Consider the following 13,504-nt stretch of genomic DNA (forward strand, 5'->3'; position numbering starts at 1 on the left):
GCTGCTAGGCAGGGGGGCCATGGGGCTCCACATGCTGCCCTCATCCTGAGCACAGACTCCGCACTCCCAGTCATTGGGAGCTGGGGGAGGAGCGGTGCCTGCGGATGAGAGCAGCTCATGGAGCCTCCTGGCCACCCCACCTAGGACCCGGACCTGATGGCTACTTCCAGGGCATGCACAGCGCAGTGCCAGCATAGGTGCGGGAAGTAGGAATGCGGGGGATGCTGCAGCATTCCCAGGTTTTATGAGGGGCCACCAGCCCCACCACCCAGCCGCTGGCTCCATGCATAAAACCTAGAGGTGCTCTCCAAGCCTATGCCCTGCTGCTCGCCCTCCACCCACACTCCACTACCCAGCCGCTTACTAGGTTCTTACTAAACACATTAAAACATAAATTTGCCTTCCTTCCTAGGCACCTCTTCTACACAATCTGCCAATACTTCCAGGCTCCGCAGAGTCCTTACCTGATGTTTTAATCAAACACAATCTTCCAGGGCTTTCTCCCTAGAGCCTTTTTTTGGCCAGCAAGCTCCTATTGCCTCCCCGCCCATGGGACTGTCAGCCTCTCCCAAAAACCATTCCACTGCCCCTGCTTCCTGTTCACCTCTCCTTAATGACAACAGGCTCTTTATAAAAGAACACTTATCCTCTTCTTAGCTGCATTCAGTTAAGGGCCAGAGGCTTGGAGCTAGCCAGCCCTCTTCATTAAAGGGTCAGGCTACCCTGTTACAGGAACAAAATAAGGCTTCTTGTCTGATCTGTCTTCCCACTGCACCACCATCCAACTTCTAGTCATCAGCCTTTGCGCCTGTCCCCGCCCACATACATACACCACAAGCTCTCCTCCCAGCCCCATTCTCCCTCACTAAGCTCACTGTCACAATCTCTACAACAAGCTCCTTATCCAGTCAGTCAAGTCCACTCCACAAAGATGTTTCCTCACCCAATGTGTCTTTCCCCTACCCCTGTCCAGTCCCAGTCTCCCAACCCCAGGCTCCTCAACTGACCTCATTCCTTCTCCCATCCCCACTCTGGCTCCTTGTCCCAGTCCCCTACTTCTCTCACACACCCAGCTTCTCATCTAATCTGTCTTGCCTCTACCCTCTTGTCCCTGTGATCAGCCCCACAGCAGCCCAGAGAAGCAATTCCAAGGAAAGCCTTGCTCAGCTCTCACAGCCCCATGCTAGAACATGCTCAGTGCAGATGTAATCTTTGGAGAATATAGCTGCTGAACTCTAGTAAGTCTCTAACAAGCATGTGAAGGCCTATAACTTGGCCACATTTGGACAAATTTTCACAAGAACAGTAAAAGGCAAATCCCTGACACCGTAACGAACGCCCTTCCAAATGTCAAGTGCCTGCTGCAAAATCTGGAGATGTTAGAGCTTCTCAAAATAATTTCTTACAACTAGTTCATTATGAAGAGCAAATCAATGTCTTTCTCCTTAATCCAAATTCTCAAATGGACTGAACCATCTTTGCTGAATCTTTGCAAAAAAAAAAAAAAAAAATGTTCAGCATGAGGCAATGTCACGCTCTGGAGTGCAATGTAAACCAGCAAGGGTGTGTGTCACTGCCTGTCCTGTAGCACCTCAAAATGCTCGACTGCCGCTCTCTTCACTGGTCACTTCCAGCCATCATAAAAGAATGCACCGAGTGTCTGCTTACGTTGTCCTGGTTCAGTGCTCTGACTTCAGCAGCCTGCTTATTATACCACTGCCACCCTCTGGCCTGATTACCCAAAATCCCCTAATCCCAAATTTTCCCCAAACCATGTGCTCTGCAATGTCCAATCCTCACCTGGACCATTCAGAGATGTTTGTTTGTCTGTCTCTTTAAAGATACAATACCCAGCAGCTTGCCACATTAACTGATGTTAACATTCACTTTTCCTCAACCACTTGGGCTGGTTTATATTAGAAGTAAAACAAATTTATTCTCAAAAGGAAGTATGATTTTAAGGGAGTTCTACATATAAAGGACAGAGCTAGAAATAATTACAACCAAATAAAATTGAAATACACTTTCTAGAGACTAAGACTTAACAAAACAAGCTACAGCCTTTGTTCAACATAGTTTCTTTACCAATCTACCTTCCAGCAAGATGGCTGACCACCCCTCCGGTCAGGATCTCCCACAAAGTCAAAAGTGCTTGGTTCCTTTGTCTTCTTAGGTAAAAGATCACTTGGGGTTCTTTGCCCCTCTTTTATAGTCCAGTGCACCTTTGAAATGGATTCTTCTGAAGATTACTTTGGGGAGGAGATAAAGTTCATGTCGCTTTCCTCACAGCTTGAATGAAGTCTGGTGGCAAAATGAAGTTCCAGGCTGGTTTCTTTCCCTGATGGTTATTGCTAAAATACAAACTGATCAGTTTCCTACAATCTCCTTCCCCTCTGCAATGATGCAGAAAGGTCATTTCCTCTGCTTGATGAACCTGTTTATCATCTATGTAAATTGCATTTCCATTGTCTCCTAATGTACTTTGGAAATACCTTTATGGTAGCAGAACCACATTCTTGTCTAGATTGGGATAGCTTTAGCCCTGCCTGGCAAACAATTTAATAATAATTTTCCATGTTTTAATTTGTCCTCTGTACATACGCCACACAATAATAATATTTTTTAGCATGGTATTAGCTTTCTATTGGTATCTTACATGACACCTTTTAGATGGTGGGCTATGAATGCTCACAAAATTGGGGGTTGGGGTGAGGGCTCTGGGATGGTATCAGAAATGAGAAGTTCAGGGTGCAGGAGGGGGCTCCGGGCTGGGGTAAGGGGATTAGGGTGCGAGCTCCAGCTGAGGGTGCAGATTCTGGGGTGGGGATGAGGGGCTGGGGGTGCAGGAGTGTGCTCTGGGCTGGGACCAAGGGGTTCAGAAGGCGCAAGAGGGATCAGGGTTGGGGCAGGGGTTTCGGGTGCGGGAGGGTGTCGGGTGCAGGCTCCAGGCCGCACTTACCTCAAGCAGCTCCTGGAAGCAGTGGAATGTCCCCTCTCTGGTTCCTACGGGGAGGCAAAATCAGGCAGCTCTGCACGCTGCCCCTGCCCCAGGTGTTACCCCCACAGCTCCCATTGGCCTGGAACCACGGCCAGTGGGAGCTGCAGGAGCGGCACCTGCATCCAGGGCAGTGTACTGAGCCACCTAGCTGTGCCTCAGCATAGGAGCCAGAGAGGGGACATGCCAATGCTTCCAGCAGCTGCTTGAGCTGTGGGGGTAACACCTGGGGCAGGGGCAGCATGCAGAGCCGCCTGGTTGTGCTTCCACGTAGGAGCTGGAGGGGGGATATGCCACTGCTTCCAGGAGCTACATGGAGCCATGGCACACATGGAGCAGGGAAAGTCCCGGACCCCGCTCCCCATCGGGATGCAGCCCCCGGGCCATAGTTTGCCACTCCCATTCTAGATACATCAGTGAGTTGGGGTATACTGAACTGGTGAGGCCAACTGAAACTTACTACCAGGTATCAGTGAGCCTCTCGCTGTTTTGGGATGCTGTTGGGTGACCAGCAGACAACCATCATGGACAATTTCAACCTGAGTGATTTAAGTTTGGCACAATCATAAGCTACTGAAAACAGGATCTTTATAACAGGAAGCATTGGGCAACCCTCACTAGAGATGTTGCTACCTGCATCACCTATTTATAAATTCTATTTGCTCTCTATCTTCTCGTTTCCCAACTAAACATACCAATACCAGTATTTGTAAGCTTTCCTGAAATGGAAAACCCACACCACCAAAACCATCTCTCATTCTAGTCACTACCACTGCCCTTCTCTATTTTTGTATTTTTAAGGAAAAAAGATGTAATGATAAAAAGGAATGGAATTTTAAAATATGTAAACATCTCATTCCTCAAAAAGTACTTTCTCCTTTACCAGTTCCATTTATTCCTGTGGCATCATCCTGGATAAAGAGTAGCAGCAGTGGTAATTAGAAGTGCTGGACCCGAGGAATATTAACAGACATGTTTATTATTCAGATTATTCTATGACATTCAGCACTGGAGATTATTTAAGAAAAAAAAGCATTAAATAAAGTGCACTGCAATATTTCCCTCCAATTTATGCTGTATTAGTTGTTGCTAATGTTTGGTTCAATGGATGGATTTTCTTTTAACATTTCACTTAGTTGCAATAGTTAGCAACAACAGGAATAGAAGGCTAAAATCTGATCTCAGTTACAGTAGTGGAAATTTAGAGTAAACTGAAGTCAGTCAGGTTACTCTGCATTTACACAGGTGTAAATGAATTCAGAATCTGGCTTCATGTGCTCTCCTATGCGTGGGAGTTTCACATAGATCCAAAGTGCCGACACCAATTTATTTCTAGCAATTTGCTCTAAAGAAGAATCTGGTTGGTTAGAGAAACATTTTAAAGAAAAAAAATCATGCCACAGGTTTTTCTTCTTTACTTTTCATTTTAGAAGTTGCTGGTCTTGAATACAGTCAGCAACTTCTACTCCTTTTGACTTTTATAAGGATTGTCTTAAGGTTCAGTTTCCTCTATAGCTATTATACTTGTTCAGTTAAACACCCTTGCTTTGATCTTTATTATTTATAATTAGTCATACACAAGCACTCAAGGGGTCCAATCAAGATCAGCATCTCATTATTCTCTGTACAAACCTAAAAGGGAAAAATTACCTGTGTTCACTTGAACATTTCCTTTGTCAAGTAGCAAAATCCATAGACTCTAACCTTTGATCTTCAGCTTACTTGTAGCGTTGGAGACAGACCTGTCAGCCACTGGAAGCAGCCTAGACTCCCTCTATAGAGGGCCCACCAGTTTAGATAAATTAAGATTTCATCCATCTTAACTTCAGTGACTTAAAAATAAATTTTATGCTGGGTTTATAATAGTTAGTGCAGACCAAGATAACAAGTTTACTTAATTCATCCAGGATGAGCCACATCTGTAGTCCCTGCTAATGGAAGAACATAAGCATATATGTTTCAAGATATGTGACCACTGAACAATGTGTTTGATTTGAGTTTCATGCTTTGTCATCAGTTTGCAGGCATACAGACTCTGGTTTTTCACAATACCATTACCAATCCTCTAAGTTAATATTGCTTTGCTCAAGTCTTCCTTTGCTTTTTGCTTCCCACACAACCAGAAGAAAAACTCCTAATTTACTTCTGTTAGAGTTTTCAGAGTCCCATGTGTTTTCTCTCCCAAACTACAGTTTCTGAAGGTTTGCAGCCAGCCAGATTACAATGCTAACATTTTCAGAAAAATGATAATTTTTTAGATACCGTTACTAACATTTGTGAAGTTAAAACTGGTAATTCCACCCATCTATAGAATCAATTTCTCCTCTAACATTCAATACAGCCTCTAAGCCCCCATAAAATTGTTTAAACAAGGCATATATATTTTTTCAAGTTTCTCACAAAGGGCTGCATAAAAATGTTGCAAGTAGAAATTCATCTTTCTGAATAGCAAAACTATTATTAAGATTTTTATTTAACAGATACAAGGCTATAACTAACCTTTCTGAGTAACAAATAAACTGGCCACTATTGTCTCACTCAAATATTTTTAATGGTTATCATAATTGTTGATAAACCTTTTATTTTAGTATTAAAAGAGTAATAATACAATAGATACACAGCAATTACAGGTGCAACAGGTTCCAACTCCGAAGCCAGTCCAATGATATACTGTATTGTACGCACAAAAAAGTGTGAACATGAAATGGTTATTTTCTTTTAATATCAGTTACTGAAAGATTGTCACAGATAACAGAGGTGAGATGACTTGAACACAATTTGCTTCCAAAAAGCACAATTTTCTGGCTTTGGAAAGGTTGCGCACCCCCTGGGAGGCCAGTAAGTTTGGCAGGCCATTCTCAGGCTGTCCAACTGCTCAAGAGAGAAAATGTCACAAGGGCATACTGCAGGGAGGTTTAAGAGATGGTACTAAAAAATTTTTAAAAAATACTCAAAGTGGAGGGAACAACTACCATTGCTTTGAGATGTCACCTCTACCTAATCTCAACCAAGAGCATATTCAGCTTTAAAATGTGTGTAAATAAAGAGTAAGAATCAACAACCCACTTTTATTACAGCTAAATGTTCTGTTTCCAATTATTGGTGGAGAAGGAAATGTTCTCCCGTAACACCACCCTGGCTGGACTAAATTTGGAAAAATTTAGAGATGGAGAAAAATCTCTATGGAAAAAACAAACTTGGAAAGGAATTTCAAAAGCTGGTTACCTTTCAGTGAAGACATGAAAAAGAATTACTCTTCAACAATCAAGTATCAGAAGTTCAGCTCATTTTTGTTCATTAATTATGCACAGCAATTATTTTGTTTCACAGTTAGTTTCCTATTTGTCTATTTTAAATTCTTAAACTTTACCAATATGAAAAATCAAATTTAAACACAATTGTCTAGCATTCACCTTAAGTATGGCATACACCTTAAGCACATATATACACAGGCTCCTAAACCCTATGTAATCAGACTTCATGGAGGGACCACTGTAGTGGTGTGAAGGGATGAAAACCACCTACCCATCCAATAGCATGTGTACGCTATTTGGAGACAGAGGGGAAAGGGCTTACACTTGAGGACCAGCATATCTCAGTGGTCACCAGACTACTCTGGGTCAGGGCAGATACCAACGTCATTAAATGTTAAGAACAGCCATACTAGGTGAGACCAAAGATCTGCCTAGCCCAGTATCCTATCTTACAACAGTGGCCAATGCCAGGCGCTCCAAAGGAAATGAACAGAACAAGTACTCATCAAGTGATCCATCATGTCGCCCACTCCCAGCTTCCGGCAAAGAGAGGCTAGAGACACTATACCTGACCATCCTGGCTAACAGCCATTAATGGACCTATCCTCCATGACTTTATATAGTTCTTTTTTCAACCTTGTTATAGTCTTGGCCTTCACAACACACTCTTGCAAAGAGTTCCACAGGTTGACTGTGTGTTGTGTGAAGAAATACTTCCTTTTGTTTGTTTTAAACCTGCTGCTTATTAATTTCATTTGGTGACTCCTAGTTCTTGTGTTCTGAGAAGGAGCAATTAACACTTCCTTATTTACTTTCTCCACACTAGTCATGATTTTATAAACCTCTATCATATCCCTCCATTAGTCATCTCTTTTCCAAACTGAAAAGTCCCAGTCTTATTAATCACTCCTCATATGGCAGCCGATCCATACCTGTAGTCATCTTTGTTATCCTTTTCTGAAAGTTTTCCAACTCCAATATATCTTTTTTGAGATGGGGCGACCATATCTGCACATAGTATTCAAGATGTGGGCGTACCATGGATTTATGTGGACAGAATATGATATTTTCTGTCTTATTATCTATACCTTTCTTAATGATTCCCAATATTCTGACACTTTTTTGACTGCTGCTGCACATTGAGTGGATGTTTTTAGAGAACTATCCACAATGACTCCAAGATCTCTCTCGAGTGGTAACAGCTAATTTAGAACCCTCATTTTATATGTATAGTTCAGATTCTGTTTTCAAATGTGCATTACTTTTCATTTGTCAACACTGAATTTTATCTGCCATTTTGTTGTCCAGACACCCAGTTTTGTGAGATCCTTATGTAGCTCTTTGCAGTCTGCTTTGGACTTAACTATCTTGAGTAGTTTTGTTTCATCTTCAAATTTTGGCATCTCACTGTTTACCCCTTTTTCTAGATCATTTATGAATATGGTGAATAGGACTGGTCCCAGTTCAGACCCTCGGGGGGACACTACTATTTACTTCTCTCAATTCTGAAAACTGATCATTTATTCCTATGCTTGGTTTCCTATCTTTTAATCAGTTATCAATCCATGAGAGGACCTTCTCTTATCCCATGACAGCTTATTTTGCTTAAAAGCCTTTGGTGAAGGAACTTGTTAAAGGCTTTCTGAAAATTTAAGTACACCATATCCACTGGATCCCCCTTGTTGACCCACTCAAAGAATTCTAGTAGACTGGTGAGACATGATTTCCCTTTACAAAAAACATGTTCACTCTTCCGACAAATTATGTTCATCTATGTGTCTGACAATTCTGTTCTTTACTATAGTTTCAACCAGTTTGTCCAGTACTGAAGTCAGGCTTACCAACCTGTAATTGATGGGATCACCTCTGGAGCCCTTTTTAAGAAATGAGCATCACATTAGCTATCCTCCAGTCATTTGGTACAGAAGCAGATTTAAATGATACGTTACAAATTACAGTCAGTAGTTCTGCAATTTCACATCTGAATTCCTTCAGAACTCTTCGGTCATTACCATCTGGCCCTGGTGACTTATTACTGTTTAAATTTATCAATTTGTTCCAAAACCTCCTCTAATGACATCTCAATCTGGGGCAGTTCCTCAGATTTGTCACCTAAGAATGGCGGCTCAGGTTTGGGAATCTCCATCACAGCCATGAAGACAGATGCAAAGAATTAAATTCAGTTCCTCCGCAACTGGCTGTTTAGCAGGCTTCCTGCTTGTGCTGTACCTAGAAAATTTTGCTATTACTTTTTGAGTCTTTAGTTAGCTGTTCTTCAAATTCTTTTTTGGCCTTCCTAATTGTATTTTTACACTTCACTTGCCAGAGTTTGTGCTCCTTTCTATTTTCCTCATTAGGATTTAATTTCCACTTTTTAAAGGATTCCTTTTTGCCTCTCACTGCTTCTCTTACTTGGTTGTTTAGCCACGGTGGCACTTGTTTGGTTACAAAGTTTTTTTTAATTTGGGGTATACATTTCAGTTGAGCCTCTATCATGATGTCTTTGAAAAGTTTCCATGTAGCTTGCAGGGATTTCACTTTTAGTGCTGTACCTTTTAATTTCTGTTTATCTAACTTCTTCATTTTTTGTGTAGTGCCCCTTTCTGAAATTAAATGCTACAGTGTTGGGCTGCTGTGGTGTTTTCCCCACCACAGATATGTTAAATTTAATTATATTGTGGTCACTGTTACCAAGCAGTCCAGCTATATTCACCTCTTGGACCAGATCCTGCGCTCCACTTAGGACTAAATCAAGAATTGCCTCTTCTCTTGTGGGTTCCAGGACCAGCTGCTCCAAGAAGCAGTCATTTAAGGTGTCAAGAAACTTTACTTCTGCATCCCATCCTGAGGTGACATGTACCCATTCAATATGGGGATAGTTGAAATCCCCCATTATTACTGAGTTCTTTTATATTTATAGCCTCTCTAATCTCCCTGAGCATTTTGCAGTCACTATCACCATCCTGGTCAGGTGGTCGGTAGTATATCCCTCCTGCTATATTCTTATTATTCAAGCATAGAATTACTGTCCACAGAGATTCTGTGGTACAGTTTGGTTTTTTTAAGATTTTTAAATCATTTGATTCTATGCTGTCTTTCACAAATAAGCACCCTCACTTTCACAATAAGCCAAAAATCAAGCTAATCCCATTTCAAAACAAGGCCAAAACAAGCCAATCCCTATAAACTCAACACTCTATGTGACTAGATCCCCCTGGCATACAGTCTGGACTGTGGAGGGCCCGAGTGCACCCCACTCTCTCCTGCTCTTGCCCCTTGCTTGTCAGGAGCCAATCCAAAAAAGCAACAAGCCAAACAAGCCACAAACTAGCCAACAAGCAACTCACAAGCCAACTGAGCCAAAAATAAGCCCAATTTCAGCATTTTTTTCATGGGTTTGGCATGTCTGGCCTCCAATCTCTTATTACTCCTGCAAAGAGTTGCAAAGCCCTCTGTACAGCCAACCTGCCCCACAGGGGTAGCTATCAGTGCAAAGCAGAAGATAGGGCCTTGCACAAACCCTTCAAGCCAAGGTAAATTCAGTCATGTATGAACATAATGAGATAAGTAGGAAATATACAAGGAATCTATACTTAAACAGTCTTCTTGATCCTGCCATTAACAAAATAACAGTTTACCTTAAGGAAACAGAATTAAGAGACTCTTACAATATACATTAGAATTCAAAACAAACAAAAAAAACTAAGAAGATAAAACTTAATATCTTTACCATTAAGTCATCCAATTCTTCACTATAATCATCTTGTTTAGTGACATTTGAAAAAGAGCGTAAAGCTCCCGTAAGACGAGGTAAGGCCATCTGTTACTCATTCAGTGATCCATACGATGAGAAATTAAGTCACACTCCAACTTGCAGAAACCTAAAAGAGAACAAAAAGAACAAATTAAAAACTTTGCTGATGATTTAAAAACTAATTAATATAAGTCTACCTTCATACAAGTAGAGACAGACATTATTTTTGAGCAGGGGTTCTTCAACTTCATTTCACCATGACCCTTCTGACAAAAAAAAAAAAAAAAAAAAATTACCACTCGATCTCACAAGAGGGGAACGAAGCCGATGCCAAAGCCCAAGCCTGAGCCCCACCATCCCGGGTGGGGGAGGCCAAGCCCAAGGGCTTCAGTCCCAGGTAGGGGGGGCATGTAACCTGAGCCCTGCCACCCAGGGCTAAAGCCCTTGACTTCGGCCCGAGGCAGTGGGGCTCTGACTTCAGTTTTGGCCCGAGGTCCCAGCAAGTTGAACACCAGCCATGGCAACCCCATTAAAACAGGGTCCTGACCCACAGTTTGAGAACCACTACTTTTGAGTATTGAGAACTATGCTAGGGACTTTGTGCAAGCAAGTAAAAGCAGGATCCTTTCCTTGAAATACTTACAACATAGATTCAAAACAACACAAGCGAGGGTCACAAACAGGCAAAAATATAAAGTATGGAGAAGGAAATGGGAAAATAGAGAAAGGGACAGAAACTACAAGGATCATAATAAAATAAGATGATGGGGTTACTCTGGATGGCTTCCCCCCACCTTGCCTACATGAACTAAAGTTACCAGTAATGGGTAAGAGCATAAATTATTTCTTCATCATTATCAACACAGAGGTATTACAGTAAATCTATGTGACTAACATAGTGACAAACAATTACTATCTATTTGGGAATTCATTTTCAATCAGCAAGTTTCAGCAGATTTCAGTTCATTCAACTGTTTCCAGCAATGAAAAAAAGGGCGCTTCACCATTACACTGTTGCTCTCTTGTACCTTCTCCCTTGGCAATGATTCCACAATTTTTAGACAGGCAATCAAGAGATCACGCAAAGTAATTAAAAAGTGTCACTTTTACTCAAAATGAGGTTCACTGTATTCATCCTTCTAAACTCTCATGAAAAAAAAAAAAAGGAAAAACAAAATGTTACTGCACAACTAGAAAGACAATGCCTTAGGCTACATTCACTTACACACATGAAAACACACTTCTGATTTTCTGCAGCACCACTGTTTCTACAGTGTCTCAGGAACACCTTTTTTTATATATTTTGTACATTCTTTTTTACAATGTGATGTGTGGATTCATATCTATATATTTATATTCCCCATTTTATAATCCTAACTTCAAGTTTCTTCAATCTAATGCCTGCAGCCACAATTACCAGTGATGAGAGGGACATTGTTTTAGATTTGCTTTTAAAATTCTATTAATGCTACTACTCATCTAATAGTCTGAACACAACAATCCTTCCAAACATCTTTAGAGAGCCATTTAGATTTTTTTAAAACATTATTTAGTGAGATCTAGTCTAGAAACAGAGCAGCAAAAGTGATAACGTGAATTTGCTTTATTAGTCGTATATTATCTGGAAAAATAAATAGCTTTTTTCTTTTGGTACTGGTAGCTTTCCAAGTCTCCTTAACAGTCATCAGTGTTTTACAGCTACATCCACATTTTTGTCATAAGTCTTACAAGTCAGTCTTAAAGTAAATCCAAGTGTAGTGTTCAAAAGCTATTACAATACAGACAGAGAAATGCCATCAAACTGAATATAGGGTCTCTTGTCACGCAACCAACTCGCATTTCATGCAACAAATAAGTCCAGTGAAAAACACATCAAGGAAGAGCCTTTCAGCTCTAATTCAAACCCCAGCCGAGGCCACCAAAAGATCTAATCCGTTAGATGGTTAGTGACTCCGTGGCTTATATAAATTAGTCATCTCTGCACAGCTTCTAGTGAAAAGGCATTCTCATCACTAAAACCATCATTACAAATATCATACATTTAGCTAACAACCAGTGCTTCCCAAACTTTTGAAAAAACTGAGTGCCCACTTCAGGAAAATAAACCATTGTACCCCTCAAGCCCCTCCCCCCACCCCAACCTCACCATGTGTTAGTGTGACATTGGCAGAGCAGGTGCCAACTCATGCCAAGATCCCCATATCTCCACTGAACACTGACAAATACCTAGCTGGTCAGCCAGTCTGACTCACCTGTGTGTTAGTATTACTAAAATAGGTAATAGAGGAATAAAAGTTTGTTTAGTGTTTAGACTTTATTGAATGCTTTTAAATTCTTGCATGAATTAATCTCACATATAACATCTGTATCCTATACTGTACAGTAATATTTAACCATTTGTATTGCAAGTCACCACACAGGAGAGAATGATTAACGGTATGAAATACTAGTATCCAACAGAAGTTGTTATAGTCCTGTCTGACAAGGAAGGCCCATCCACACCAGATGGACTAGAGTGAAACATTAAAAGGGACAAAAGACTGTTGTTTACTCTCCCCACCTCCATGGAGATGAGATTTACCCACCAACTGAGTTTGCAACTTGAAGTGGAAGGAGGAAAGGAAATAAAAACCCCTAACAGGAGGAACTGGATCTTTATACTGTGCAGACTTTCTGGGACAAGGATCATTAGACATAAGCAAAGGATGTCCAGTGTTTAGCCCAGGTTAGCCCAAAAGGACACAGAGAGCTTGCTTATTATAGACCTTTTTAAATTTACAACTGGAACTGATTTGTCTGTATGTGTGTGTACCTGTGTGAACTTTGTAAATAACTCTCATTTCCGTTTCCTATATAATCACTCTCTACATAGTTTATTAAAGGATTGGCTATAGGAGTTGGCTTTGGTGTAGATTTAAGTGCTACTGACCTGAGGAAGTGACTGGTCCTTTGGGACTTGGAGTAACCTGAATATTATTGTGACACTTGGTGTAAGGAACCACCTGCCACAAACATAAGCTTACCTGGGTGGCAAGACAAATTACCCAAGGGTACTCCTTATTTAGGCTGTTACAGTGCCTGAGGAGTTTACACTTGATAATTGGTTAATGAAATCTAAGTACAGAACTCTCAGCCACTTTGGGGTTTGTGCCATGGTTCTTGACAGTCTGCCCTTTGGGTGGTACTCCTGCTCTTGAGCCACTGCTGGACAGCTTGATAGTTGGGTGATCCCATCTTAACATTTTCACCTTCCACACACACATCCCAAACTAGTCCTTCACACTACTTCTGCACTTTGGAAAACACAGTTGTCCATCTTCATAATATGATGTTTTCTTTCCTTTGTCTTACATGCTATAATCAACAGTTAAAGGTCAACAAACAATTTTAAGTATTACAAACCTCTGCATGAGGCAGCACTCATTGAAATAAATGTGGCCGCTCACACCTCAGAACTATCATTTCAGGTTCTCTGAACACTCAGGCAAGTCCTGATGCATT

The 13,504-nt window shown here is 41.2% G+C and overlaps 1 protein-coding gene across 1 annotated transcript in view; it reads right to left on the reverse strand.

Annotated features, from left to right (window-relative positions):
* Positions 1-13,504, reverse strand: part of ASCC3 (activating signal cointegrator 1 complex subunit 3) — a 544,482-nt gene that overhangs the window by 512,161 nt on the left and 18,817 nt on the right. The window contains exon 2 of the mRNA XM_030556009.1: positions 9,980-10,130. Coding sequence (XP_030411869.1) covers positions 9,980-10,069 — 90 coding nt within the window. The 5' untranslated portion in view covers positions 10,070-10,130. The remainder of the gene's footprint in view (positions 1-9,979; positions 10,131-13,504) is intronic.

Source organism: Gopherus evgoodei, chromosome 3, assembly GCF_007399415.2.
Source record: "Gopherus evgoodei ecotype Sinaloan lineage chromosome 3, rGopEvg1_v1.p, whole genome shotgun sequence".
In the NCBI taxonomy this organism is placed as follows: Eukaryota; Metazoa; Chordata; order Testudines; family Testudinidae; genus Gopherus; species Gopherus evgoodei.